At 38.3% G+C, this 26,989-nt stretch overlaps 6 protein-coding genes across 18 annotated transcripts in view; 5 read left to right on the top strand and 1 right to left on the bottom strand.

Annotated features, from left to right (window-relative positions):
- Positions 1–7,684, top strand: part of LOC122716083 (tensin-3) — a 148,190-nt gene extending 140,506 nt beyond the window's left edge. For 8 of the 11 annotated variants that reach the window (XM_043938817.1, XM_043938816.1, XM_043938822.1 and 5 more), the window contains 9 exons: positions 87–278; positions 1,353–2,000; positions 2,471–2,817; positions 3,207–3,296; positions 4,321–4,429; positions 4,569–4,752; positions 4,828–5,193; positions 5,306–5,588; positions 5,724–7,684. In XM_043938817.1, the coding sequence (XP_043794752.1) occupies positions 87–278; positions 1,353–2,000; positions 2,471–2,817; positions 3,207–3,296; positions 4,321–4,429; positions 4,569–4,752; positions 4,828–5,193; positions 5,306–5,588; positions 5,724–5,883 (2,379 nt within the window). In that variant the 3' untranslated portion in view covers positions 5,884–7,684. The remainder of the gene's footprint in view (positions 1–86; positions 279–1,352; positions 2,001–2,470; positions 2,818–3,206; positions 3,297–4,320; positions 4,430–4,568; positions 4,753–4,827; positions 5,194–5,305; positions 5,589–5,723) is intronic. The other 3 variants (XM_043938824.1, XM_043938818.1, XM_043938827.1) reach the window with 3 other exon arrangements.
- A 504-nt stretch (positions 7,685–8,188) lies between these two features.
- LOC122716091 (carboxypeptidase B-like) lies at positions 8,189–14,340 on the top strand. Its single transcript, XM_043938838.1, has 9 exons — positions 8,189–9,578; positions 9,886–10,200; positions 10,307–10,406; positions 10,532–10,637; positions 11,059–11,220; positions 12,302–12,515; positions 12,636–12,866; positions 12,972–13,156; positions 13,694–14,340. Exons 1-9 carry the CDS (start codon positions 9,397–9,399, stop codon positions 13,858–13,860), a joined length of 1,662 nt encoding a protein of 553 aa, XP_043794773.1. The 5' UTR covers positions 8,189–9,396; the 3' UTR covers positions 13,861–14,340.
- Positions 14,341–14,705: 365 nt separating this feature from the next.
- Positions 14,706–19,988, top strand: LOC122716191 (transmembrane protease serine 9-like). Its single transcript, XM_043939047.1, has 10 exons — positions 14,706–14,835; positions 14,992–15,280; positions 15,636–15,951; positions 16,116–16,272; positions 17,292–17,598; positions 17,785–18,091; positions 18,595–18,787; positions 18,919–19,234; positions 19,307–19,622; positions 19,723–19,988. Exons 1-10 carry the CDS (start codon positions 14,793–14,795, stop codon positions 19,891–19,893), a joined length of 2,415 nt encoding a protein of 804 aa, XP_043794982.1. The 5' UTR covers positions 14,706–14,792; the 3' UTR covers positions 19,894–19,988.
- Positions 17,026–18,423, top strand: LOC122716089 (trypsin-1-like). The gene is made up of 4 exons (XM_043938835.1): positions 17,026–17,178; positions 17,292–17,598; positions 17,785–18,091; positions 18,166–18,423. The coding sequence occupies exons 1-4, from the start codon at positions 17,127–17,129 to the stop codon at positions 18,328–18,330; spliced, it is 831 nt and encodes a 276-aa protein (XP_043794770.1). The 5' UTR covers positions 17,026–17,126; the 3' UTR covers positions 18,331–18,423.
- A 111-nt stretch (positions 19,989–20,099) lies between the features above and the next one.
- On the bottom strand, positions 20,100–23,522 carry LOC122716092 (carboxypeptidase B-like). The gene is made up of 7 exons (XM_043938839.1): positions 23,116–23,522; positions 22,661–22,855; positions 21,521–21,637; positions 21,157–21,290; positions 20,891–21,066; positions 20,571–20,799; positions 20,100–20,473 (listed from the first exon to the last, which is right to left on the bottom strand). Exons 1-7 carry the CDS (start codon positions 23,405–23,407, stop codon positions 20,111–20,113), a joined length of 1,506 nt encoding a protein of 501 aa, XP_043794774.1. The 5' UTR covers positions 23,408–23,522; the 3' UTR covers positions 20,100–20,110.
- Positions 20,342–26,073, top strand: LOC122716090 (peptidyl-prolyl cis-trans isomerase, rhodopsin-specific isozyme-like). Of its 3 annotated transcripts, XR_006346941.1 has the most exons (6): positions 23,922–24,094; positions 24,779–24,983; positions 25,049–25,251; positions 25,312–25,454; positions 25,558–25,669; positions 25,793–26,073. XR_006346941.1 is itself a non-coding variant. In XM_043938837.1 (5 exons), exons 2-5 carry the CDS (start codon positions 24,821–24,823, stop codon positions 25,887–25,889), a joined length of 606 nt encoding a protein of 201 aa, XP_043794772.1. In that variant the 5' UTR covers positions 20,342–20,491; positions 24,779–24,820; the 3' UTR covers positions 25,890–26,073. The 3 variants fall into 3 exon arrangements, 2 of the variants coding, with proteins under 2 accessions (XP_043794772.1, XP_043794771.1); XM_043938837.1 differs by lacking the exons at positions 23,922–24,094; positions 25,558–25,669 and adding an exon at positions 20,342–20,491; XM_043938836.1 differs by lacking the exon at positions 25,558–25,669 and having other exon boundaries at positions 23,921–24,094.
- The last annotated feature ends 916 nt before the right edge of the window (positions 26,074–26,989 follow it).

The raw sequence follows: 26,989 nt of genomic DNA, 5'->3' as shown, positions 1-26,989 counted from the left end.
AAATTTCTTCTCTCGCAATTTTCCTTTCGCGAATGTTATTTTATATACATAACAGCTAACAATGTTTGTGACTTATAATTTTCCAGTCACAATCGAGGGCAGCTCTTTACACATCCGCGCCGGCGAGCCCGTTGCTTCCGCAACGGTCGAGCAGCCGGAAGTACAACGGTAGCACCGGAACCGGTACCCTGGGACGGCCACGGGCCGAGAGCGTGAACGAGCGTCCCTTCATGTCCGTGAAACGGGCATACGAATATCGCAAATACAGCGACAACCAGGTAAACCGAGGAAGTATATACGCTGTGCACAGTTGGAGAGCAAGTAGTTAGAGATAGGGGGGCAAGGGAGGGGAGGGGGAAAGAAAAAAAGAAGTAGTTTGCCCCGGCAGCACACGTGTGTGGGCAGTGGGATCGATCGTGTTTAACGAGCGCTTCGTGTCCAGGAGCATAATAAAATGTTTATCGTCGTGTGCATACATACGATACGAAGGGAGCGAGAGCACGCCGCTCGATTACGCGAAATAAATATTTATTAAGCCGCGGGATGGGAAAAGAAAGAGAGGAAGAAAAGAAAAAAAAAAAGAAAAAGGAACGTGGTATTATTAGGCCGGGAGCCATTTCACCCGGAGCGGTGAACTACTTAAAATAATTATCGGTAATAAGGATAATAAATCCGAAACGGCGGCACGATCGATTCTACCTTTGCGCGAATGAAACGGCGGCAGCACGAACGCTACAATTTAGCCCCTCGTAGATCGCGATTGTAAAACCAGCTCCCACTGCGGTCCCGTGTTTTATGGTTATATATATGCTCCACAGTTAGATCCTAAACAGCAACAACAACTCCTTTTACACCGTAGAATTCGCAAAAGAAGAGAATGAAAAAAAAAAAAAAAAAAAAGAAGAGATCGCTTTCCCTTTAGTGCCATGAGTATCTATAATTTAACCCTTTCTTCTGCCCACTTTTTTCCACCGATTATTACGGTTTTATTAAGCGAGGCGTTGCTCGCACGATTGATGCGACTATTAGAGTCCAAGCTAATTTTTAACGATACGAAATTTCTTTCTTACTCCACTTCTTCAATAATCGCGATATACCATATACGTATATAAAATTTATGGTGGTTCGTTTCCAATCCGGTCTCGTCGCGTTGGCGTGAAACGTGGATCGCGTTAAAATTTAATAGGAGGCAGATAGGTTGGAAATTAAGGCGATTAACCGGCACCGGTAATGGAGGATCGCGGTGATCCGATCGGTAATAGGGAAATGAGCCCGTGTAAACACTCGGTGGCAGGAAAGGATTAAAACAACCCCGTCTCCCTCTAGCATGAAGCGCTTGGCTTGCTTTTCAGAGCCCTCCGACATCCCCCCGCTCAGGCTTAGCAAGCACGCGACCCTTAGGATTAGCAGCGCAGCTACAAACACCGTTCATTAACACGGACAAGCCTCAACCACCAAGGCCAGAGTCGCGTAGCGACAGCTTTGCTCGGGCTGACGCTTTGTTGCGCGAGCACAACAGGCAGCAACAACAGCAGCAGCTGGCCGCGAGCAACGCGGTCAACACGGAGCAACAGAAGCAACCGATTGGCCAAGATTACGCCACGACCATGTCTCGTAACTCTCGGCCTGAATCGAGAAATCGAATCGTGTGTTTGAGCTCGACCACGTTGGCCGGAGGGAACGTTGAAAGGACCGCCGACCACGTGGACGGAGGGTTGTTGACGATGGTCAATGATCAGCAACAATCGAGCACGCGCAACAATCCGGACCCTCTCGTGAGCCTCATTCAATCATTGGCTGAAATTTCGCCCATTCGATCATCCCAATCGGTGACTAACAACAACAACAACAACAACAACAACAACAAGACAGACGCGAACGATCATCACGCGCCGAGTATCGGCTCAGCAACCACCACCACTGCGAGCGGCAACGTTGTTAACGCCATCACTAATTGCTCCCCTAACCAGTCGCCCAAAGCATGGCAGAATTGCACCCAGGTTTGTCCTCCTGTCTCCTCCATCCTCACTCAAAGTAGTTTTCACCGTTTCGCACGGGAGGAGAGAGATTTTCATCGTTTTCTCTTTATCCAATTTTTTAACGGACCGAACATTTCCGTTTTCTCGATGAGATATTTCTCGATTGTTCTTCTTAGACGAATCTAATCGGTGAATCCGAAGTGTTTTTCAAATTAAAAAATTCACGATTAATGTAAAAAGTATATCGTAAGACATACGAACAAAATTTCTCTCCGATCGTTGCACGTATCGAACCATATGTGTTTTCTCACCACACAGATCTTATCTTTCGTACATTTTCGAAAATCGCTTGGAACACCACGCTTGAACCGGAAGCACTAGTTTTATAAGTATGCCGCATCTTTTTTGCAAACGAGAGAAAGCATACTCGAAACGAGTATGAGTAGGTTAAGGGAAAAAAGGATGGTTAAAAATCGGACGAAAACTTGCAGTCGCACAATGACTCGGCTTCATCGTGGACCGAGAGGAGCGTAAGTCCCGGAAGCGCGGTGGTGAGCAGCGCGTCGAGGCCTCAAACTCCGGCATTTCCGGTCCATCCTCGGACCCCGTACGTGAACAACTCCTCGCCCACGGTCACGTTCGCGGCTGATCGCTCCTACAGCACGAACGCCACATACAACGTGAACAACAACAACAATAATTTAAATAACGTCGAGGCAGCCGGGAACAACAACAACAACGTCGGAAATTACGCGAGCGAACGAACGATCTACATCGAAGAACGAAGAGAAGTCTCGAAAGAGACGGGGCTTCCACCCAAGAGTCCGACAACACAGAGGTGGGTTATTATTTTTCCGTCGTTATTCTTCCATTAATTTTCGTTAAATTGTTTTATTCGATAATCGGTGTAGATTATAAAATATTCGATGAAAATATCAACAAAGAATAATTCGTGATTAATTGTTTTTCTTTTTGTTTTTCTTTCTTTCGATCGATTCAACAATTGAGTTCGATAGAATTTTTATTAGGATAATGATTTAGAGATACGATTAATTCAATTTTTTCAAATTAAAACAGGATGATTTTCCTTTTCTTTCTTTCTTTCTTTTTCTTTTTTTGAATTATTTCTTAAAACGAGGCAAAAATCATTCGATGGAGTATTTATCTTCCATCGAACATTGCTGGTGGAGCAATGATTATGACACAGAACGATATTCGTGATTCTAGACGCTTGAGTTTCCCGGCAAGCGGGCCACTTAAACAAACGCATAACAAACGATGGCCGCTCACTAACCAATCGGCGTCGTTCGACTATAGGTAATATATTATTTCAGAGCACTGGAACGCGTGTAAAATGATGGATCCGCGTTTCTCAACGACGGGATGCGCCGTGAATGTTTAATGTCGTGCCACTAACTATCTGTATCGGTGTATATACGTTACCCAGCTGCAACCGTATCGCGAAGTAAGGGACGCGAAGTAAAATATGGGAATCGATAATGTAAAATTAATTGGAATATTTGAAAGGCATCGAGGGCATGGCATGATTGAAATGGAGATTGATCGATACGGTTGCAGAGATGCGTTTTCCCGGATCAGCATCGTGATGAAAAAAAAAAAAAAAAAAGCAAAAACTGAAGAGCTAAAAAAACACGCATTGTTCGTGTGTGAGTGTGTGTCTATATTTGCACCTGTCGGACTAACAAAAGCTCGAGCTTCTTGCATCGTGAAAGCATATTGTCATCCAACAGAATGTACAAGTATCACCAAAGTTAAGAAAAAAAAAAAAAACATAAGATTACAAGGAAACTCGCGTAATAATTATCATCGACAGGCTTTTTATTAATAAATAATATCCAGAAAGAAGGAAACATTTGCGTGATGTCGTTGATTAACATATATATATATATTATAATAACGTGCACTATCATTTATTTAATGACAACTGTTTTCTTGGTAATCGTATCTGTATATAGACGTGTGTGTGTGTGAATCGTCGTTCTTAGATTGAAAAAAAAAAAAGAAAAAAAGCTGTAAATTACGACGATATATTCGTGTCTCTCTTTCTCTCTCACATTCATTTTCTGCCTGTACTCCCTTAATCGATGTATTCCTTTTCCCTGTTCCTTCCATTTTTTTTTTCTTTTTTCCCCTCGCTCTTGTACGTACCACATTTCCAGTGTTTTCTCACGGCGTACACGCCATCTTGCACGAATCACTTGACAACACACATACACACACACACACAAAGATCACAGTATACACGCGTCTGCCTGCACGCGGAAAACGAACCTTCTCGAAAATGCACTTTGTAACGATGCGTGTGATTGCTTCCTTGTAGCAAGGACCGATCTGTTTCTCCGATAAACGAGCCAACGATGCAACAGTCGCAAGCTGTCTCGCGCAGCCCTGGTACTCCGACCCATATCGAATTCGCCCAAAGTCCTAAGGTACATATAAATAGCGTTTCTAAATAAACGTTTTTTTAAAACTATCGTAAGAAATAATCATTCCATGATTATTCCATTCGTTATTATTCTCGTCGTTTTTCTTTTTTTTTTTTTTTTCCTTTTTTTTCCTCCCCTTTAGAGTGCCACGTCGTACACTTCCGTAAACAGCGGTGGCCAATCGTCTCCTCAGGTGCAGTATTACGGTTCGAGACGGTCCAGTGTACACTCGAACACCGAGCCTCAAGAAGTGGCCGACGCGAACGTGAAATTCGTGCGCGACACGAGCAGAATCTGGTACAAACCTAACATATCTCGGGAGCAAGGTATTACACTTGAAGAAGAAGGAGAGGAAAGTGAGCGTTAAGGGGAATAATATTAATTAACGTACCATTTCTCAGCGATCTCGATGCTGAAGGACGCAGCGCCGGGGACGTTCGTCGTCCGGGACAGCAATTCCTTCCCAGGGGCTTTTGGACTCGCCCTGAAGGTGGCGACCCCACCTCCAGGCGCGCCCAGCAGTCCCAGGGACCCGTCTAGCGAGCTGGTCAGGCACTTTTTAATCGAGCCCACCTCAAGAGGCGTCAGATTAAAGGGATGCGCCAACGAGCCGGTTTTCAGCTCGTTGTCGGCGTTGGTTTACCAGCACAGCTTGATGGCGATGGCTCTACCTTGCCCGCTCTTGCTCCCAGAACCGGAAGCTGCAGCCAGAGCCCTCGATTCGCCGGGGACGAACAGCACGCAGCAACTGCTCGCACAGGGTGCAGGTAAATGGATCGAAAGGAATTGATCGGATTGCTTCCCTTTCTATTTCTTATTCTCGTGAATTTCGATCGAATTTCCGCGAATTCGTATTCCGTTGATCATCTTTTCTTCTAGCCTGCAATGTTTTGTACCTGTTCACCATGGACATGGAATCGTTGACTGGGCCTCAAGCCATCAAGAAGGCAGTGACGACCATGTTCGAGCAAAAACCATTGCCCGCCGCGACTATAGTTCATTTCAAAGTTTCCACCCAAGGGATCACTCTGACGGATAACGCGCGAAAGTTGTTCTTCCGTAGGCATTATCCCACGAATAATATCAGTTATTGCGGTTTGGACACGGAGGAGCGCACCTGGGACTTCGCCAGCGAGGAGACCGGCCGATCAGTAAGCGCCCAGTACGTATTTGTTCTTTCTTTCTATGTTTGGAAATTATTATTTTTATTTTTTCCCTTTTCTTAAAGTTTAATATTTTGCACCTGCAAATATAAACAAAATAATTCTCTTATCGATTCTTTCTTCGATGTTTCCAGTCGATGTTTCGGATTCGTTGCCAGGAAACCGGCGCACAAATCGGACAACCAGTGTCACGTGTTCGCCGAGCTAGAACCGGAACAACCAGCCACGGCCATAGTGAATTTCGTGAACAAGGTCATGATGGGCAACTCCATAGCGAAGGCCAACATCGTGTAAATCGTTTTTTATTCGTCTCACGGCGTCCTCCAAGACGCATGAATAACGGTTTTTCGTCTTCGAGGCCTGACAAGAATCGATGAAAAAGAAAAAGAGAAGAAAAGAAAAGGGAAAAAAAAAAAAGCCATAAAAGCGCGATTCATCGCGAAGAATGAATACAGCATACTTGACCGTCGTTTCACCGAAGAAATATAGTTATATATGAGCAGAGCTGTTCGTTCGAAAACGACGTTAGTTGACTCTCGTAATAGATGTTGGCGCGTTGTTGGCGCGTAGAGACAGAATCAGTAGAGCATGAAAACAGTTCTCAGCAAAACTATTAGATAGAGATTAGAACGATAGGGAATTGATTCGTTATTGTTCTAAAAACAAGAAGAGGTTTATACGATGATACACGAAACACCATGATTCCATCCCATCCGTGTCGATGTGATCACACGTTTCATCGAAGAAGAGAATGAAATTGATTAATTATAATGCGACGATCGTTGCTGCTCGTTGTGTTTATCGATAGATGATAGTAGAGTAATATAAAAAAAAAAAAACCCCGGATATCGGGAGCAAAGTACGATGGCGGGATTGCAACTTCCACGTTGTATTGCGTTGTATTTTTGTATGGAAAATATTCGAGGATCTTTATATTAAGAATTATTATCACGATTATTCGTCTGTCGTTGTATACACACGCATATTTTCTACGAATTTTTTTACCAACTCTACTTAACTCCACCTCCAGAGGATCTACTGCTACCAATGTCACCGCATCGCAATCGAGAAGCAATCTGTCGAGCTATGCAAGCTATATCCCACAGATATTTTTTTTCTTTTCTCTCTCTCTCTTTTTATAATCTCAATCATTGTATATTCGTTCAGAGACAGAAGTTACAGAACACGGCGTTATACTTTGCTTCCACCACGACGAGATACACTGTTGCGCTAAAACGCGTATCATTGCAACGTACCGATAGTTGGTAGGTATAGTTGACGAGTAATCGACCGTGCTCTATGCGCGAATCTCGGAAAGATCGTTCGCGCGTTCGAAGCGCAGTCTCGCGAGTAAGTGTCTCGATCGCAGAAGATAATAATGATTAAAAAAGAAAAAAAAGAATAGTTTGCACGCGTACACATTGTTACAAAAAAGAAAAAAAAAAAAAGAAAAAAGTAAAAGAGAAAAAAAAAAAAAAAAAGAAGAAGAAGATCGCAAGAAAATATAGTTGAATATATATATATTATATATATTATTAATCACGTTATACTTGGGACTCTCGAGTAATGTTTATCGAAGAAAATGTTACGTCGTTGTGCGGAGCCGTGCCTGTGTATCGTAGCCCGCCATGTTCCACGAGAAAGCAGCGGTTCAACGTTACGTTACGAGTAAAACGTTCTATAAATAACTGTAAATAAGTTGAAACACGAGAAAGTATGAAACGCAATGTCGGGCGGAAAGGAGGAGGAGGAGGAGGAGGAGACAATCCGAGCTCATTGAGATAAGAATCGACGATAAAGGTCGAGGAATAGAAAGGGGGGGAGGGGGGAAGAAGAAAAAAAAGGAAGAGAAATTTTTAATTTTCTTTTCTTTTCTTTTCTTTTTTTTCTCCCCTTTGAAACGCGTCAACGTGACGAAACTGAATAAATAAACGATACTCGAAGAGGAGTAGAGCGGTATCGAAACCGAAACATCACATTTTGTTTGATGACTCCCCGTAGGTTCTTGCCATTTAATTCGTCCTCACGAGTGACGTCCTCCTTCGTTCGTCTAGAAAAAAAAAAAAAAAAAAAAAAAGAGAAAGAAAAAGAAAAAGAATAAAAATTGGAAAATATACGTCGACGAAGGAAGATGAGATCGGCGGGGACGACGACAAGCAGTCAATTATCACGGAAAAAAAATCGTTATACGTGTAATTACGACAATACCGTGCCACGAGAGGATCCACGATAAAAAGAAAAGAAAAAAAAAAATGTCGTTTATCGTCGTTCCTCGACGTCGCGAAAATTTTTCCTTTCCTAGTTTCCCTTCGTCTACTTCTTTTCCTTACTGTTCTTGATGCAAGATCGAGAAGATCAATCCGGATCTCGTTGCAAGGATCTCCCTCTTCTTTTATCCAATCCAATCCATTCAATGGATGGACGGAACGAAGGTCGGGGGATTTTTTTTTTTTTTTTTTTTTTTTCGTCATAGACACCGTGCTGCTAGTCAAAATTCGATGTGCATACTCGAACGAACGGGGAATTCTGAGATACAAGATACAGATCTCGATCGCAAGGATACGAGAACAATCGATGATCCGATGATTTTTCTTCTCGATCGATTTATCTCCTCTACTTTCTTCCTCGATGCCGTTCCCCGTGACCGATTTCTTCCGGCCTCGTGGCGCGGAATCATTCTCCCGTCTCTTTGTATTGTGTATGTATTTCAATTTCTTTTCGTACATGTGGAAAACCGACTAACAGAGTAATATTAATTTAACACCAGTCATTATTATAATATAATTATTAATTATTATTACTTATTTACGCTCTATCATTACGTACATTCACGCAATAATTGTATTGCCGCAATATACCGGGAACACCGGTAATGCTCTTATAGTTGTAAACGATAATAAATCATATTCGCAGCGTAATCCCGAATAATCCAATCCTCTTTTGATTTTGATTCAGGAGAACGTTAATATTTAAAACAATGGAGAGGAATAAACTTTTCCCACTTTCCCCCCCCCCTCCCCTTATTTCTTCTCACAGAATATGCTTATGTTATTATATCTAAATCGTGGAATAGTAACCTTACTTGAACGAATGCAAAAGTAGAATGATCAAAAGTGAACGGATCAAAAATTAACGTAAACTGACAGTAAAAACTTTACTTTCCTCGTTAACTTGTAAATATCGTGGATTGTAAAATTACTTAAAATGAAAGGAAAATCAGTCAAAAGAAGAATGAAAGAAAAAATAGCACGATTTCATTCCGTAACCTCGTATTTTCCGTTCGAAGAGAATCGAACAAGGATTAGACAAGGTAGGTAAGAAAATTACCGTTAACGAATTAGAATGGAATGGAGCTGTGTCGCAAATAAAAATGTTAGACTATATTTCCTCTCGACCGGATTCCTCTCGATCAATCGAATCGATGTTTCGACGCAAAGCAATAAATGATTAATTCTCCGAATAATTCAAAAAAAAAAAAAATAAATAAATAAATAGAAATATCATGATCGACAAGAGTAGGAAAAGAATTAAAGCTATAAATCATCGATCCATCCACAAAGGATCACAGAGTAGAATTTATTTATTCCACTAACCTTCTATCCATCATTCACGAGGCCATAAATGTTCCCACGAGGTATTGAAAGCCACACAGAAATCCCGTAAGTCAAGCCCGTGGGGCAGGTCCAGTGAAATTGTCGTTTTTCGCGTACGGAGCAACGGGGTCGGGAAGACTGGTTTGCACCATGGGATTAGTCAACGAGAAGACGTCGCGACGAGCGTACATCCCGGGCCTGATTCAGGCCGACCATGGCTGTCGACTTGAAGTCGATTTTCCGTCTCGCGTTCGGTTTATCGGTGATCATCGCCTCGAATCGAGCCATGGCTCGACCGCAGCGCGCCGATTTCGAATTTTTGCCCGTGGGGGAGTATAATTGCTCGTCCTTGAACAAGAACGATTGGTCCTTTGATAAGAAGAATCGTGAAGCAAGGTTGGAGGAAAATATTATTTTCTGTGATCGAATTTCGAATTTCGATAGTAGATCTTTTTTTTTTCTTCTGGAATTTTAAATTCAACGGTGACGTTCGAACGTTCATGTCAGGTTTCGTGGTGATCGATCGATCGTCTTATTTATATAATTATCGTCGATCGTAGATTTTTGAATATATTTCTCTCTCGTTGGAATTTAAAGATAAAGATTGGATTTCCAGTGATTAAGAAATTAAAATTATGGTGGAGGATTTTGGAAAAAAAAAAAAAAAGAAACGAAAAGAAAAGAATCGTGGATTTTGTTTTAGATTTACGGATTTAGAGGATATCGTATACAACGAGACCGAGGATCATTTAATAATCGATAATGAAATCAGAGGATTTTCTTTCTCGAACATCGTCGATTCTGTGTTCACTGTGATGGCTAACGGACTCGATTCCATCGTGACTAGTATCATCGGAACGGAGAAAAGTGGCAAGCCTAAACCCAACAGAGTGAATTACAAAAATTATCAATTGATCAGATTGTTCCCTAGTTCCCAAGGACACGTGAACGAGTTAAAGGAGCTGAAGGAGGCCGAGACCGAGGATATTAAATTCTGGAGCGAACCGATGTACAACAAGTGTGTTTCGTGTATTTTTCCTTCCTCTTTCCACTTCTTCAATCTTAATTCTATGGAATTATTCCATTTCTATTGTGAATTATTTTTATAATCGTTTATTCTTCAGAACAACCGACGTAGTCGTCGCTCCAGATCTTGTCCCCGAACTGAAAATATTCCTTAGAGACAAAGGAATCGATTTCAAAGTTTTGATAACGAATATTCAGGTACGAGGTGGTATCAAAGAAAAGAGAAATTAAATTATCAAAAAAAAATCAACTAAGATAAATCAATAGGAGATTAATTTTTACGACAAATCGTTTAATTGTTTCTTTCGATTTTATTGCGATAGAAAACGATAGCGAATCAAAATCCAAAAATGTCGAAGGAACAACGGGATGATCTCGTCTCGAGTCAGGGACACAGTATGACTTGGAAACGATATCATCGATATGGAGGTATGACAACTTTTCAAACTTGGAAATTTCCTTATTTTCGATATTTAAACATCCCTAGTTCCATCCCTATACTTTTGAAATTTCACGCTCGGAAAACGTGAATCTTCGCACAAACAAAGTTTCCCGTCATAACTCTCTTTCCCATTGAACTTTTCTAATAAAGGCAACTTTCAACGCGAATCTGATCCCCTGGTTCCAAGTAGCCCCTCCACCGTTCTCAATCTCCTCTTACCATTCCTGCCTTCCTTCTAACCATATCCCAACCTATCTCTCCCCACTACTCCCCACTACAGAATAACAATATTCCTGTTAGTTCAATTCACAAGACTTCTCGAGCATTATAACGCGCCTTACAACATTTGTTTTCAATTTAATAACGATCAATTATAAACGAAATCTTTATGAATATTTTTTTTCTCAGAGATCGTCAGATACATGGAATATCTAAATCTAAAGTATCCTAAACTGGTCGAAGTGATAACGATAGGCCACAGTTACGAGGGTCAACCCATTAAAATGGTCAAAATTTCGAACGGGCGAAACAAAAAGAATGGATCCAAATCGGCTGTCTGGATAGACGCTGGTGAGTTTCGATTCCTGTACTATGTTCCCCATAAAAAGAAAATTATTTACATCGAGAAAAAAAAAAAAGGAAAAAGAAGAATACGTGAAAAATTATATTCGTCGTGCGTTCGTACGTGGTTCAAATTTTCTTCGAATCGTGGCGCATTTGGTCTTTGACAACACGAAAGCGGCTTCTTTATTATTATTCTCGTTGGTTATTCCGTGGATTTATGTTCAAACGACGTTATATACTCCGCATAATAAACGTGGAAATCCTTCCGCGAGACTGCACGCACGAGGCAATTTCTAGCCTGGAATTCATTTCTTTTTTAAAAGAAATGATCGTTTCCTGTGTACGATTAAAATTCCAAGATCAGGAAGATAGGATATTGGATTCGTAATGAGAGAAGGATATTACTCTTGGCTATTCGTCGATGGATACGGAAATCTATCCGCGATATATTTATTTATTTATTTTCAATAAAAATATAATTGATAAAATGTTTATAACATTCGTGCAAAATCAATTTAAAATTACAGTCTGAAATTTATATCTAAAGATTACTTCTACTACACTTAATTGTAAGTGAGTAAACATACTGTAAACATCGAGTATGAATCGGTATCTTCGAGAAACAGTTATTCCTGCATGAATAAGTCAGCATCTCGTACAGCATAATGCGTACTTTCGTAGCTCTTTCAAATTATCCCGTTTCCACCGACCAACCAAATATTATATAGGAACGGTAATAAATTATCGGAATATGCAAATGAAGTAGAAATACAAAAAACTTCTTTCTTCCTGGAAATTAATTTAATTATTCGAATTTTATCGAATTTCTCGAATCTCTTTCCTTTTTTTCAAACGAAAGATTTTCTCGAAGAAAGTTATTCACGAATTTTAATCTCGCTTCCCTTTAATTGTCGGAGCATGAAATTTTTTTTATTAAAATTTAAATTTTAAAAAAAAAAAAAAAAAAAGAAAGAAAGAAAGAAAGAAAGAAATTTCGAGGAGGCAAAATTTTTTTATGCTCGACGCGTTCCACGCGATCCTGTCCCGTTACTCCGTATTTTTCTCGAATTGTCCTCACATTCGGTAGGTATGCACGCGCGTGAATGGATCGGTTCCGCTGTGGCGACCTACATCATCAGCCAGTTAGTCGAGAAGAACTCGAGCTACGCTAAATTGCTGGAGAATTCAGACTGGATGATCTTACCTGTCGCGAATCCGGACGGCTACGAGTACAGTCACACGAGTGACAGATTGTGGAGGAAGACGAGGAGCAATCACGAGGAGAATCAAGACGACAGTCGGTACGATCTCGTATCCTCGTGTCGTCTTTGTTACTCTTTTTTTTTAAAAAATAATGACGCTTCGTCGAGCGGTAAACAGCTGGCAAGAATGAATGGATAATAAATGTTTTCTCGGCATAGATACACCGATTACAGCTTCCTTCAACTATTGAACCATTATACGAAGTGGTTATGGGGTAAGTGCGAGGGCGTCGACCCGAACAGGAATTTTGGATACCATTGGGGCGAGGTGAAGGAGGGTGGGGCCAGCCTGGACCCTTGCCACGAAACTTACGCCGGTCCACGAGCCTTCTCTGAGCCGGAAACCAAGGCGATGGCCGATTATATCTTGGCCAATAAAAAGGATATCAGGTATCACATCGAATGGATATGGGGATCGATTCAAATTTCAAATTTCGCATTTGATTTCTGGGAACGGGAATGGAATATATGATGGATAAAATAAAATTTTTCAAGGATTTATCTGACGTTGCACTCTTATTCGCAAATGTGGCTCGTACCGTGGGGATACACGTATTCGAAACCGTCCGATTATACGGAATTGATGAACGTAGCTAAAAAAGCAATAGGGGCGATCTCGAAGGTACACGGGACCGATTATCAACTCGGCCCATCAGCCGATTTGTTATACCCAACCTCAGGTACGATTAATTACACAGATACGAGATAGAAAATAAACGATTCTTATCAATCTTGTTTCGATAATTAAAAATTAAAAAGTATCCTCTCACATTCATTTATGTGTTCTCTCTTATGTGTTTGTTTGTAACAACTAATTAAACTGATAATGAACTGTTGAGTATAAGACTTGACTAAAAGACAAGATAGGATTATATATGAAAAAATAAAGAAATATTTTTAGAAGTATCAATAATAATAATATGAAATGTTTTCTTTTCTTCTTTTTGTACGAGCAATTAATCAAGAATAATGCAATTTTTTTGGATTTTCGTTTATGTTTTACATCAAATTTGTACAAAAATATTAAACACTTAAATTTAATTATATCGTTGCATAAATATCTTTTCTTTTAAATGCAAATTTATAACTCAAAAGAACAGTCAATGAAAATATGATAATAATTCGAAATTTTGCAATTTTTGCAACGAAGATAATGAAAATCGATTCGCTGTTTGTTAAAATTCTTATTGAATAGAAAAATACTTGATAAATTTTAGGTGCTTCTGACGATTGGGCCAAGGGTGTAGCCGGTATAAAATACGCTTACACGTTGGAACTTCGAGATCGAGGAACGTACGGATTCTTGCTTCCAGCATCGCAAATCGTGCCAACTGCTCGTGAAATTTGGGCAGGGATAAGAACGATCGCTCGTTTAGTAACGTGAGATCCGAGAATGGCACTGATCTCTCATTTTCTGAGATATATTTCATCGTTTTTCATGTTTACAAAGATTAGAAAGTTTTTTAGTAGCGAAATATCTGAAAAATCTGTATGATGGGATGACATTGCTGCTAATGTTTAGCATTGATGTAAACCGAAGATAATTTTTTTTCAGCAGCAATTATCAAATATGTGGGAAATTCTTTTTCGAGAGAATTAAAATATAATAAAATTAATAGCGGGATTTTTATATTTATTGTATACGTTTTAAATAGAAATACGATCGCGTATGATTTAAACGATGACTTGTAAATATTGTAAATTTATTATTATTTATTATTATTAAAATTATTCATAGAGATAATCTAATCTAATAAATGTAATTAATCAAGATTGATCAATTTAAAATGATTTATAAATGTTGTATAAAGAAATGTAATGAATTTTTAAAAATTGTGATTCATAATTATGAGATAAAAACGAGTTGAAAACATTACTCACACGATATATTAAGATTTATGTTATTATAAATAATTATGACTTTATTAATTTTTTTATATCTATAAGAGTTTTAATAATTTAATTTATAATTTTTATTTTTTAATAATTTAATTAAACAGTTCGAAATTGAAACACTCGAATTTAATCATTGAAGTCTTAATTAAAGCAATAATAGTTGAGAATTATTAATTGGAGAAAAAAATTTGATGCGATGGAAATCTTGAAAAATCTTGAAATCTTATTGGTCGATAATCAATATCGTTCTTTAAAGGTGAACATTTTATTTTAATGTAAATATCTGACGCAAAAATAGTATCGAGTGGATCCCTTATCAATTATAATTTTGAATTATCATCAGATATCGAGTTTCAACATCCTATATAAATCGTAATTTCCACTAGATTTTTCAAATTGTATACAGATAATCGTACAATAATGCTCATCAAGTGTCTATTGGCTACTATTCTCGTAATCAAGGGTAAGAGAATAATCTTAATAATTTCACGTTATTTTACTTATTTTAAACCTATTAAATATTTTTATATTTTTAATAAATCTCAGTGAGATTCGATATTACGAGTATTAAAAATATTTTAAAAAATTTTAATGAACGTTCTTATTATTAATCTTACAGCCTGTTTGGCCAACCCCTTGGAACCCCGTATCACGGATGGCGTCCCCGCCGCTCGTGGTGAATTCCCATACCAAGTTTCTGTCCAATGGGGAATCCCACCTTTAACTCAATACAGCCACTCGTGTGGTGGATCCATCCTGAACGAAAGATACGTTCTGACCGCTGGACACTGTGTTATGAAAGTTGGAAAGTCTAGAGTCATTGCCGGCAAATACGAGCTGAACAAAGCTGAATCTTCTCAACAAGTCGTTGACGTGCAGAAGAGCATCGTTCACAAAGGGTACAAAGGGTGAGCAAAATTTATTCGATCTTGCAAGAATTGTTGAAATAAAAAAAAAAAAAAAAAAGAAAAAAAGAAAGAAAGAAAAAAATAAAGAAAAATGGAATCTTGATGAACTTTAAAGAAATAAAATAGAAATCATATTGGGATCAAAATATTATTAAAATGGTATATCAGACGTTCCTCTTCGTCGTTTTTCTTTTCATTGATCAAGAAAGACGATACGTAATCTTGTCTCGACATTTCCCATTCTCGAAATAAATGAGACGAGATAAGAGGAGACGAATGGCGATCTTTCAATTGTTGACTTAGAATAAAATCGATATCACTCGTGCTCCACTAATATAATTTTATTTTACTTTAGTGGCGTTGCGCAACACGACATCGCTCTTCTCGTCCTGAGCTCCCCCTTGAAATTCAACAACTTGGTACAACCCATTACCCTGCCCAAACAAGGAGAGAAACAAACTGGACAAGCTGTTCTCTCTGGATGGGGATCAACCTCTAAAACAGTAAAACCAACTTTACCAAACATCCTTCAAAAGGCTAATGTACCTATCCTGGACAACGCTGAATGCTTGAAAGAACTCACTTCCCAACCCGTTGTTGGAAACCAACCTGAATTGTTCGACACTCAAGTCTGCAGTGGTATCGCTGGTAAAGAGGTGTCTGCCTGTTCCGTAAGTATATTAATTTATTTTGAATCACTAATGTTTTTTATTAAAACTTTATTTTTTTCTGAGACCATTAAATTATACATCGAGACGAAAGTAGATTTAAAAAGATTGAAAATGAAAGTTGAAAGATTTATTAGAATAAGAAATCTTTTGCATTTTGTTTCCAGGGTGACTCTGGCGGCCCACTCGCCCAAAAGGTGGGCCAAAAATCTGTACAAGTTGGTATCGTTTCATGGGGTATGATGCCCTGTGGATCATCCCACATGCCCTCTGTATATACTCGTGTGGCCTCCTACGTAGACTGGATCCATGAAAATATGTCTTAAGCTCGTTTCGATTGTGACTGATTTGACAAAGTTTGTTTATAAAATTTTTTTTAATAATAAAGGAAAAAAATATATAATAAAAAGGAATATATATAATAAAAATATAATAAAAAGGAAAAAAGGAATAATAATAAAGGAAAAAAATTGAAACGATATTTAAAAAAAGAAAAAAAGTCTCTAAAATAAAATTTTATAATTAGAATTTTTCGAATAAAATAATAAAAAACGATTTCGACGTTTTCATTCACTTTACCTTTGTTTGTATTTTATTTTTCGATAAAAGTAATCGATAAATTACAATTCAAAAGATTAAAAATTAATCGATATAGATAAATCGGAAAGATTGATTAAAGAGAAAGAAACAGAGATAAATGAGATAAATTTCTTTTTTTAAAAATTTCATTTCCTATTTTTTATTAAAATACAATGATTCATAAAAATGTTTATATCTTGTGATAGAAAATCTTTTTAAATATAATATAAAATATTTACGAAAGGAAGAAATAATATTTAAAAATATTTAAAAATAATAATATATATATATATTAATATTACTTTATTTATTATTATCATTATCATGTCCGATATGAAAAAAATAGAACGATTCAAGATATTTTAAAATTCTCTTGTTGCACAATTCTAAGAAAAAACATTCTATTATGTACGAAACTGATAAAACAAGCGCACCATCAATCCAATCTAATAAATAGATGACTGTGGAAACTTTGTAATCTTATACTTATCAATAACTCTTCCATGAATTAAACCATAATTTTTTCGATTCCCTGATATCGATAACGCACGATCTATATAAACTGCTGTGCCCAGAATGCAACATCTTAAATTATCAAAATGTCACTCAAACTGATTATTTATATTACCTTTCTCGTGGCGATCGCCTCTGGTAAGTGAAATTTTAATACAGATGGTCGTAAAAAATCAAATATAAAATTTTTCGTCGATACTTTTCATCGATCGCATTTTATTCGATCTAAATTATTCGTTGCTCGTTTACAGCAAAGCCCTATCGTGGCTTCAGAATACCGTTATTGGAGACTCGCATAGTCGGAGGAAACGAGGCTAGACAAGGACAATACCCATGGCAAGTTTCTTTGCAATGGGGATGGTTGTCCGCTACCTCTCACTTCTGCGGTGGTTCCATTTTATCCGACCGATGGATAATCACGGCTGGACACTGTGCCCGGGCTATTCCGAGCTACGGTGATTTCATAGTCAAAGCCGGAAAGCACGACTTGAAAGTAGTAGAAAGCACCGAGCAAAGTATCGCGGTTAAGAGTATATTCGTGCACAATAAATACACAGGGTAATTGAAATCTTATTTAAATTTAAGAAATATATAATCGAGATTTTCATCTATAAAATAATTTCATTTAACAGAGTAGAAATCATATTATTAATTTGTTCATCGACTACTTTTCCAAATCTATCTATCCTCCTTTTAATATTAATATAATCCTTATCTTATCAATATTATTCTTATTAATTTCAGAAACGTGGCTCCCTACGATATTGCGCTACTGAAACTGAAGAAACCTTTGAAATTGGGTGGTGCTGTTCAAGCGATTAATCTTCCAAGTATGCCATCGAACACAACCGGAAACGCGACTTTGACTGGTTGGGGATCGATATCGAGGACCAATACCCCGTTAATGCCCAGCAAACTTCAAACCGTCGATTTGCCGTTAATCAATCTGAATACTTGCAAACAAGCCATAGAAGAACTTACTGGTCCATCACCATTGCACGAGACTAACATTTGCACTGGACCGCTCACCGGTGGTTTCTCCGCGTGTAACGTAAGTATCACTTGCCCTTCGCTATATTTATGGACTTGAACTTAATTATAAATTAATTTCAATCGCGATCAAAGGGCGATTCTGGCGGCCCACTGGCTCTTAACGCGACTGGAAGAGCCGAACTCATTGGAATCGTTTCTTGGGGAATCTTCCCATGTGGAACCGTCGGTGCACCGTCTGTATACACCAACATTTCCTCCTTCGTCACCTGGATTGGAAACATCATGGCGAGGAATTAAATAATTTAATTCTTAATAATCTTTATTAATTAAAGTGTTTTGACGTATACGATATAAAAATATAAAATGCACGTGTTGTGAGTATATTACGAATTATAAAGAAATTATATCTATTCTTGATACGAGAAATAAAAAATTCTTCGACACTACATTACATTCAACGCCATTAATGGATAAAGAAGAGGGGGAAAAAAAAAGAAAAAAAGTTTGTCGTCGAGGTACGACAAAACTAGTTTAAATTCTAGTTATTCTAAGTTGTGGTAGGAAGGAAGAAATGAGTTCCAGTTCCTCTTCGATATGCTCTTCCGCGATTGCTTTCGCCTTCTAGAAGACTCGTCATTCGATCTCGATTCCTCGGTGATGAAACAGTTCCACGAAATGACGATTAATCGCGTTCACGGTAAATTGTTATTAATTCTTCGCGTAATGAGTCTGGCGTGGTGTGGACAAGTTGACGGTGAGAGGAAAAAAAAAAAAAAAAAAAATTTCATTCAATTTTATCGTATCCTATTCAATATTTCTATCTAAAAAGACGATAGAACCGGTTTGGATTAATCCTATCTGAACTCAATTATTCTCGCTCGTCAGAGATGATCTCGAGCATAGCGATGTTGGCGCAAAGACCAACGAGGATCGTCGGAGGGAAGGACGCGCAGAAAGGGTTGCACCCTTGGCAGGTGTCGGTGCAGTGGGGCGATCCAGCGAGAAAAATTCCAACGAAACACATTTGCGGAGGTAGTTTAATAACAGCGGGATGGATATTGACAGCTGGCCATTGCAAAACTCTGTCACCACCTATGGGAGAATTTCGAATACTCGCCGGCAAGTACAAATTGAAAACGATCGAGGAGACCGAACAGGAGAGATTGGTGAACAGGGTGTTCGTTCATCCACGATACAAAGGGTGAGATTTCTTTTTTTTTGTTATCCACGTGTAATTACGATTTATGAAAAACATCGAATTCTGGTAATTCAGGCGCGTAGGGCCGTACGATATTGCGTTGATGAAAGTGGAACGACCATTCGAGTTGAATCTTTTCGTTTCCACCGTTTCTTTGCCGTATCCCGATACGATTCCCGTTGGAGACGCTATGCTGACTGGATGGGGTAGTATTGGAAGGAGCCAGGCTCACGAATCGCCGGAGAATCTTCAAGCAGCCATACTCCCGATAATTAATTACCAATTGTGCAACAAGATAATTACGAAAAGTTTAAAACCGAAAGAAAAGAATCCTCTTCATCCGACGAATGTCTGCACTGGCCCTTTGGACGGCAGTTTGGCAGCTTGCAAAGTATAATAATGATAAAAAAAAAAAAAAAAAAAAAAGGAAAAGGAAAAAATTCGATCGATCCCCTCATCTTTTTTCTAATTCGAAAATATAAAATTTTCAGGGTGACTCGGGGGGTCCTTTAGTCACGAAGAATGGTTTCGGTGAAGCGGAGGTGGTGGGAATAGTTTCGTGGGGTTTGTTCCCTTGCGGAAGGAAGAACGCACCCTCCGTCTACACGAGAGTTTCCGCCTTCATCACGTGGATCGCCATAATCATGTTAAATTATTCGTAAAAAATCGATTACGAATAAGGATAAGAATTACCTCAAGAATCATTGTCAACGCTTGTCTGTTTTTTTATTCAATAAATAATTTCCGTTTTCGCTCATCTTATTTCCTACATATACAATTATATTATAAAATATAATAATTACAATGTACATATACGTATCGTGTGTAACATATGTATAACTATTGTTATTTATACAACTTGCTCTACGATTCAACGAATTACAAAGACTTGCAAGCTTCCGTGACGACCATAACCGCGGCCAACGCTTCCTTAGCCGTTGGGATAATGTAACGAGATGGTAGAACGAAACCGTACTTTCCGGTATCCCTTAATTCGATCGTGTACGTATATTTCATCTTCAGGATGGCCTTCGCCCAGTCGTCGGAGCCACCGGAAGCCGCGTACAGCGTCGTGGCGCTGTTTCCAACCGTGTAAGCGCTTCTCGCCTCGTCCGCCTTCCTCATCGCCGTAGACACTTGCTTGCCAACGCTGTCGAGATCCGCGTAATCAGGCGGCACCCGTTTGTCGTAGCCCCAAGGGTACAAGACGTATTGGCCGTAACTATGGAACGTCAGATATGCCTGGATACGCGATAACGAGTAAGTAATCAATTATCAGAATCGAAACAATTTGAAACGAATACCGGTTAAATGATGAATCAATGGTTTAAATTCTCACTTTAAAATTGGCGGAACTGGCTTCGAAGAAATATCGAATGGCGTTGGTTTCCGGTTCGGAGAACGGGCCTGACCCCGCGTAAATTTCCCGACAAGGATCTTTGCTTGTTCCCAGGCCACCCCATCGATAGCCGAAGTTCCGGTTAAGATCGACACCGGTGCACAGACTGCCCACCGAACGTTTCCTGTTCTTTCTCCATAAACGGTCTTTCGTAAACGTGTACTCGTACCTGCCGATGGAAGCAAGAAACGAGAGTCGATTAACCGTGGCTTTTTGCACGACGCACGTACAGATACGTTGTGCGATATATTTCAATTTACCCATCAGGATTCACAACGGGGAGAATATAATAATCGGCCTCGAGCGTCTCGCTATTTTCAACCAAGTGATTGATAATGTAAGTGACCGAGGCTGGGGAAATCCATTCTCGAGCGTGAATACCTCCGTCGATCCACAATGCCGGGGAATTTGATTTTCCGTTGCTTATTCTTATAACCTATTATTTTTTTTTTATCGCATTGCTGATATATTTTTTTTTTAAATCATTCGTAAAAATACATTCCTTTTTTTATCGTACGTATCGTACCTTGAGAGGTCTTCCTTCGACGGAATGACCGATGGTGACGACAGAGCAAACGTCGGGGAAAGTATCAGCCAGGTAATCGAGGTATCCGTGAATGTCCTCGAGTCGGTGATAACTGGTCCATTCCATTCGATGACCTGACGGGTATACCTTCAAGATTATTCAGAGGTTGCACGTTCGGTGTCCTTGGACGACACGTGAAAATATTCCGCTCCGTCGATTCAGAGACGTGGATTCGGATCGGATTAATTGATGTCCGATTGATTGATTTTTTTTTTTTTTGGTCAACATGAATAAATTCAATGTTCGAAATAAGATCAGAATTATTCTGAATCGACGAAGCGGGTTATGCGCGCAAGAGCCTCACCCCTAAATTGCCAAGAGCCACCGACACCGTGCACGCTAGTTACAGGATAACGAAGAGGACGAGGACGTGAATATTTACTTGGCCTGATCGCGACTCTCTGCCACCAAGCGTAACGAGCTAGAAAATTACTAAAAAAGCTCAGTATTCAGTGGTATATTTATGGTTAGTCGTTCAAGCTTATCGTGAAAGATCGTACGATATTTTGCTAATTAATGAAATGTAATAATGAAAATGAATTTTTCGATTCGGAAGCAGTTGTATAATCGGAAGGTAATTGTATCAAGAAATATCGTTGGAAGAAAATCTGTCGAGATTTTCAAATGATTTATCGATCGCGAATGTTTTAAGACTGTAATAAGATTCACTGACCAAGAGTTCTCGTTTTCGCTAACTTTCGAACCGGGCCAATTGCCAACGCGCATCTCGACGACTGTCTGGGAGCAAATAACGGTACCACGATCGAAACAACAAAATCGAAAACGTCTTTGGTCGAATTGGAGATGCGCGGGCACACGCTAAACGTGCATAACTGTTAATGTTAATCAACATTGTCGACCTATCGAAACTAGGTTAACGGGTTAAATCGCGACGAGGGCAATAACCTGGTAAACTTTCCGTCGAAAACAGCAAGTGTTTTTTTTTTTTTTTTGATGACGCTGAAAAAAATCTCTTTACCAAATCCAAAAGTAAGCGTAGCCAAGAAGCGAACGTTTGGAGTTTCGAGTCGAAAGCATAGAAGGTATTAAAATGTCGTTAATCAAATAACGATTTCACGCGATTATTCCTGAACGAATCAAAAACGACGATAAAATACGCTTATCGAAATCACTTTCGAATATACCGATGTGTATGAATGACGTTCTCGGCTTTCTTCGCCGCGTGACTCGAATACGCGATAACTCTTTAAGTGAGTGAGTCGTCAAACGTCATCATTCGTGTCAGTGGAACAAATAAAATAACAAGCGAAACGTCGTTTCACTGTTGAATCGTAATCCTGATGAGCGAAATCGATCGTAAAAGCGTCCCGGTTGCTGGTATGATGGCGATGATTTTTGGGTGAAATAAAAGAGAAAGAAGAAATACCAAGCAGGAGGAAAGCGATGGAATTGCGATGATCAATGAAATATCGTTGGTGCAAACCTTTACGGCCTTGCAGTTCCTCCATCTCTTGCTCGGAAAGCGATGGATTTTCCTCGTCTATCGCTTTCTGCAAATCCTCGATCACTATCCGATAGTTCAAGTCTTTTTCTTTCAAGTAGCGAGACACTCTTGAAATTTCTTCTGAACGTATCATTACGTCTACTGCTGTGTCGTTGCCGGCCCATAATGACAGTACTGTACAAAGAATAGAAATAAAAATAAGAGAATTATTTTTATCCTCGATCTCTCGCAACTTATCTTGTATAAATTAATTTTAGAAACACCCATCGATGGATATTCAAGTTCAATTTTTAAATTAAAACTGGATACGATTTTTTTTTCTTTTTTTTTTTTGGAAAAGTTCCATTCACTTTTAAACTTTTCTCTTACGAAATTACGAAAAACTAAACTCTCGATTTAAAAATTCTCTCTGAATGGACGAAAAATTTACGAACATCCAGCTTCCTGGAAGTCCATGGTGACGTTCGACACTATGTCCTTGTGCCCTTCCACCCTCCAAACTTGAGCACCATCGTAAGTTACTTTGGCATCCCTCACTCTGACCGCTCTTTGAATCGTCTTCGAGTTTTCCGGGGCAGGCTCGTCCACGATCTCGATCCAGTCGGGGATCACGAATTCTCGTTTCTGACGATCGACCACCGCCGCCGCCTCGGCAACCAGGGCAACGACAAAAAGAAAGGAAAACGCGATGAAGCGTGCATTATGTGATCGACCGGTCCTCTCCATCGCGAACAACTGTCCTTGGATCGACAATAGTCCCTGCTTTTATAATATTCGAGCCGGTCGACGATCGGGAGTAACGGGACTTAACGAGCTCGCCTCGATCCTTCTCGATCGTGGGTCGTTTCGAGGATCTTTGACCCCATCTTTGAAAAAATTGAAATATATTTCCGTGAAATTCATCAATCGATGAATTTTTATCCATCACCGTGTCATCCAAAATTTTTAGATATATCATTCGATGAGATTTCTCGATCCGAGATTTTCGAAATCGCGAATTGAGATCGAGAGTTTTAAAGATTAAAAAATTAAAAATAACGAAACGTATAAAATCAACTTTAACGGTTACGTAATACGATAACACGATAACATAGATAATTAATTTTACCAGGATTTTATCAATATTTAATGACACTTATTGTTACAATTTTTATTGTAACTAATGTTAACGATACGTAGTTATTTCGTCACACGAATTTGAAACAGTATCAACGTGGTTTCAATCAAGGAATATATTCCGCGCAAGCGTCCTCGTGCTCGGTCATCGCGTGGTGCTTCTGATCGCATTTAAGTGCGGGTTGAATTATGAAGCTGCAACTATCAGGGGACACGGCTCATTCTAAACGCAATCGTAAAATCATGAAGATTCTGTTGGCGATAGCCTGCCTGGTCGGATTGGTCGCAACTTTCGAGGTATCGTTTCGAATTTAACATTGAATGAAATATCATTGATACAATTGCGTCTCAATTTCGTACCGTTATCTGAAAGAAAATCGTCGCAAGATTTCTGTATGTATCGTTTGGTGATAAAGAATGAATAAGAGAAAATAGGAAGGACGAAGGTTGGAATTTGAAAATATAATTTCTGTAATGAGGTTGAAGAAATTTCATTTTTGAGATACCAGAAGAATTGGAAAAAGATGGAAAAGTGATATGATACGATAAAGTGATTAAAAAATCGTTAAAAATATTAAATGGTGATTTTCTGATGAAATTCTGAGGAATGAATTTCCATCAATTACGAAAGAAATGAAAGAGGATCGAAGTACGTCGTTTCGTGCTTTTGTGGACTACATAAGGTTTCCTTCATCTGCTTAATACTTATACACGTTCGATTCTCGACAATTCTTGGCGAGGACGTTAGAATAGCGTGAAACTTGACGTGCGTGAAAGTCGTGGAAATTTAGTCGATGAGAATTATTCACGACACATCGTCGAAATTATTCCGTCATCTCGTTTTTTCGATTCACGATTGAACCACCATTCACAATTTTTATTTGTGAATTATTTGTGATTCATCGATTGACGATTAAGCAAACAATACTTAACGATTAATTTTTTTATTCTCTCTTACTGACTTGTCAAATTTTATTCCAGAAAAACAATCTCACTGTAGTCGATCAGGTGTATCTGGACATTATGATAGACGATCATCCAGTGGGAAGAATCGTCATAGGATTATTCAGCGATATCGTGCCTAAAACTACGAAAAACTTTCTCACTTTGGCCACTACAGGGATTGGAGGAAAAACTTATAAGCATAGCACGTTTCATCGAGTGATTAAGAAATTTATGATACAGGGTAATTAAATAATTGGAATTATTTAACAAAGATAGAAGCATTGGTTAATTTTCGTGTCTTTTCAGGTGGAGATATAGAGAATGGAGACGGTACCGGATCGATTAGTATCTATGGAAAAACGTTTGACGACGAGAATTTTGAGATTGGTCACAATGCACCCATGTACGTGAGCATGGCGAATGCCGGAAAGAATACGAATGGATGTCAATTCTTTATTACGACTATTCCTACACCCTGGTTAGATGGGAAGCATACTGTGTTTGGAAAGGTAACGAGAAAATATGTCGAGGATGCAGAAATTTTTATTTTTATTTTTATTTTCTTGTAGGTGATCGAAGGCCAAGATGTAGTTTTTAAGATCGAGCAGACGAAAACGGATGCTGATGACGTGCCGATTAAACCCGTGATTATCTTCGAATGTGGTTCCATACCTACCCCGTCTCCGTTTAAAGTGGATGACAATATTTACAAGTAAATCGATTAATTTTTTTTATAAAGTATCGCAGTAGAAGAATCGTAGTCTTTTAAGTATTTATTAGTCTTTATTAGTTATAATTTTTTAATTTTCTTTTAGAAATGTATAAATTTAAAGTATATATATGAGCTTCACTGTAAATCGTAGTGTTGAATTATATCTTGTAGAGAAAAAAATGCAGTAGAAAAGGATATAGTATAAGAAGTAGAAGGTATGTAATTGATCTATAAAAAAATATAAATTTAAAATGTATTAAAATTAAATGTAATTTCGAATAAGTACGACTTTTAATCGATTGATGAATTATAATAAATATTTATCTCTTAATTTTCAGTATCTGGGCATGGATAAAAGCAACATCTATACCATTAGGTTTCAGTTTCTCGGTCCTGGCTGTGTTCCATTATATGATGAAGAAACTAGATGTGTAATTATAATATATATAAATTTATTTCAAAAACAAAAAGGAAGGATTCAAAAAATTATACTTATAATGGATACGAGAAGTAATGAGAAAAACTGTATTTCGTAATTTTATAGTTACTGAAAGGGAAAGAAAAAAAAATCACAAGAACGAATTATTATCTCGAAATAAAACTTTCTAAAACTAAATCATAATTTAAGACACGAGCAACAAGAATCGTAAATTAATTCTAGGAAAATGCATTTCCCTTCTTTTTATAATATTTCGTCCATTCATATGTATCAAGACGCAGTCGCCATCTGGTAAGGAATCGATTGTACTAATCCATTGAATTTGCAAGGAACTTTCAAATACCTACTCCCATAATTTAACACTCGTTATTTAACATCTCCACCATCATTATTGAATCCTGTTAACGTAGAAGTTTAAAAAATAACAGGAGCACAACTATGCTACGATCTAAACTCACCTCCATTCTTTTTTTCATAATTTTCCATCCTTATTTGAAACCTCCTCCACAGTTCTAACATCCTGTTAACTTGCGAGCAAATAACAGGAGCAAAGGTAAGTTATAAATTAAAATTGGTATTCTGACTGGAGTATCTTTTTTGTCGTATATAATACCTCTACCATTGTTCTGCATTTCTGTTAATATCAGATGAAAATGACAGTAACTGGATAAATCGAATTGGTGTTCAGAACAGAATTTATCTTCCTCGTCTAAAACCTTCATTACGGTTCTACATTCCCAATAATTCATACGATTTTTAGTTGAATTCCATATTTAGAGAAGATAATAAGCGTGTTTTATACTTTATTGTTACTTCTCTTGCCTGGCTTGTGAATGGATGATATGGAGAGGATAAAATGAAACAAGGAATTGGGAAACAAGATTTACATCTTACATTATTTATCTTTTTTAAATTTATATTTTTATTTCATCCAATCAAAAATTCAAATTTGATATTCACAACGACGATCAAATTCTGAATCGAGGAGTACAAAAATCAAAAATCTTTGAGCCTGATCCAAAAAATAAATTAATCCAAAACCAAGCCTCAACGATAAGATAAAACTAAAAACTAAAAATTAATACTTATATCGATC

Source organism: Apis laboriosa, unplaced genomic scaffold, assembly GCF_014066325.1.
Source record: "Apis laboriosa isolate Shangri-la unplaced genomic scaffold, ASM1406632v1 scaffold42_cov153, whole genome shotgun sequence".
Classification (NCBI taxonomy): Eukaryota; Metazoa; Arthropoda; class Insecta; order Hymenoptera; family Apidae; genus Apis; species Apis laboriosa.
The sequence above is the reverse complement of the archived record's forward strand: the minus strand, read 5'-3'. Positions and strand labels throughout refer to the sequence as shown.

Bases quoted from the DNA above. Each gene is read 5' to 3' on its own strand.
- LOC122716091 (XM_043938838.1), top strand. From the start codon at position 9,397: ATGGCTGTCGACTTGAAGTCGATTTTCCGTCTCGCGTTCGGTTTATCG. The intron at 12,867-12,971 runs GTATCACATCGA...AAATTTTTCAAG, and splicing joins GCCAATAAAAAGGATATCAG to GATTTATCTGACGTTGCACT. The intron at 13,157-13,693 runs GTACGATTAATT...GATAAATTTTAG, and splicing joins TTTGTTATACCCAACCTCAG to GTGCTTCTGACGATTGGGCC.
- LOC122716191 (XM_043939047.1), top strand. From the start codon at position 14,793: ATGCTCATCAAGTGTCTATTGGCTACTATTCTCGTAATCAAGG. The intron at 14,836-14,991 runs GTAAGAGAATAA...TTAATCTTACAG, and splicing joins TACTATTCTCGTAATCAAGG to CCTGTTTGGCCAACCCCTTG. The intron at 19,235-19,306 runs GTGAGATTTCTT...CTGGTAATTCAG, and splicing joins GTTCATCCACGATACAAAGG to GCGCGTAGGGCCGTACGATA.
- LOC122716089 (XM_043938835.1), top strand. From the start codon at position 17,127: ATGTCACTCAAACTGATTATTTATATTACCTTTCTCGTGGCGATCGCC. The intron at 17,179-17,291 runs GTAAGTGAAATT...GCTCGTTTACAG, and splicing joins TCTCGTGGCGATCGCCTCTG to CAAAGCCCTATCGTGGCTTC. The intron at 18,092-18,165 runs GTAAGTATCACT...TCGCGATCAAAG, and splicing joins GTGGTTTCTCCGCGTGTAAC to GGCGATTCTGGCGGCCCACT.
- LOC122716092 (XM_043938839.1), bottom strand. From the start codon at position 23,407: ATGGAGAGGACCGGTCGATCACATAATGCACGCTTCATCGCGTTTTCC. The intron at 21,291-21,520 runs GTGAGGCTCTTG...TATACCCGTCAG, and splicing joins TGGCTCTTGGCAATTTAGGG to GTCATCGAATGGAATGGACC. The intron at 21,067-21,156 runs GTACGATACGTA...AAAAAATAATAG, and splicing joins TCGAAGGAAGACCTCTCAAG to GTTATAAGAATAAGCAACGG.
- LOC122716090 (XM_043938836.1), top strand. From the start codon at position 23,987: ATGAAGCTGCAACTATCAGGGGACACGGCTCATTCTAAACGCAATCGT. The intron at 25,252-25,311 runs GTAACGAGAAAA...ATTTTCTTGTAG, and splicing joins AGCATACTGTGTTTGGAAAG to GTGATCGAAGGCCAAGATGT. The intron at 25,455-25,792 runs GTAAATCGATTA...CTTAATTTTCAG, and splicing joins GTGGATGACAATATTTACAA to TATCTGGGCATGGATAAAAG.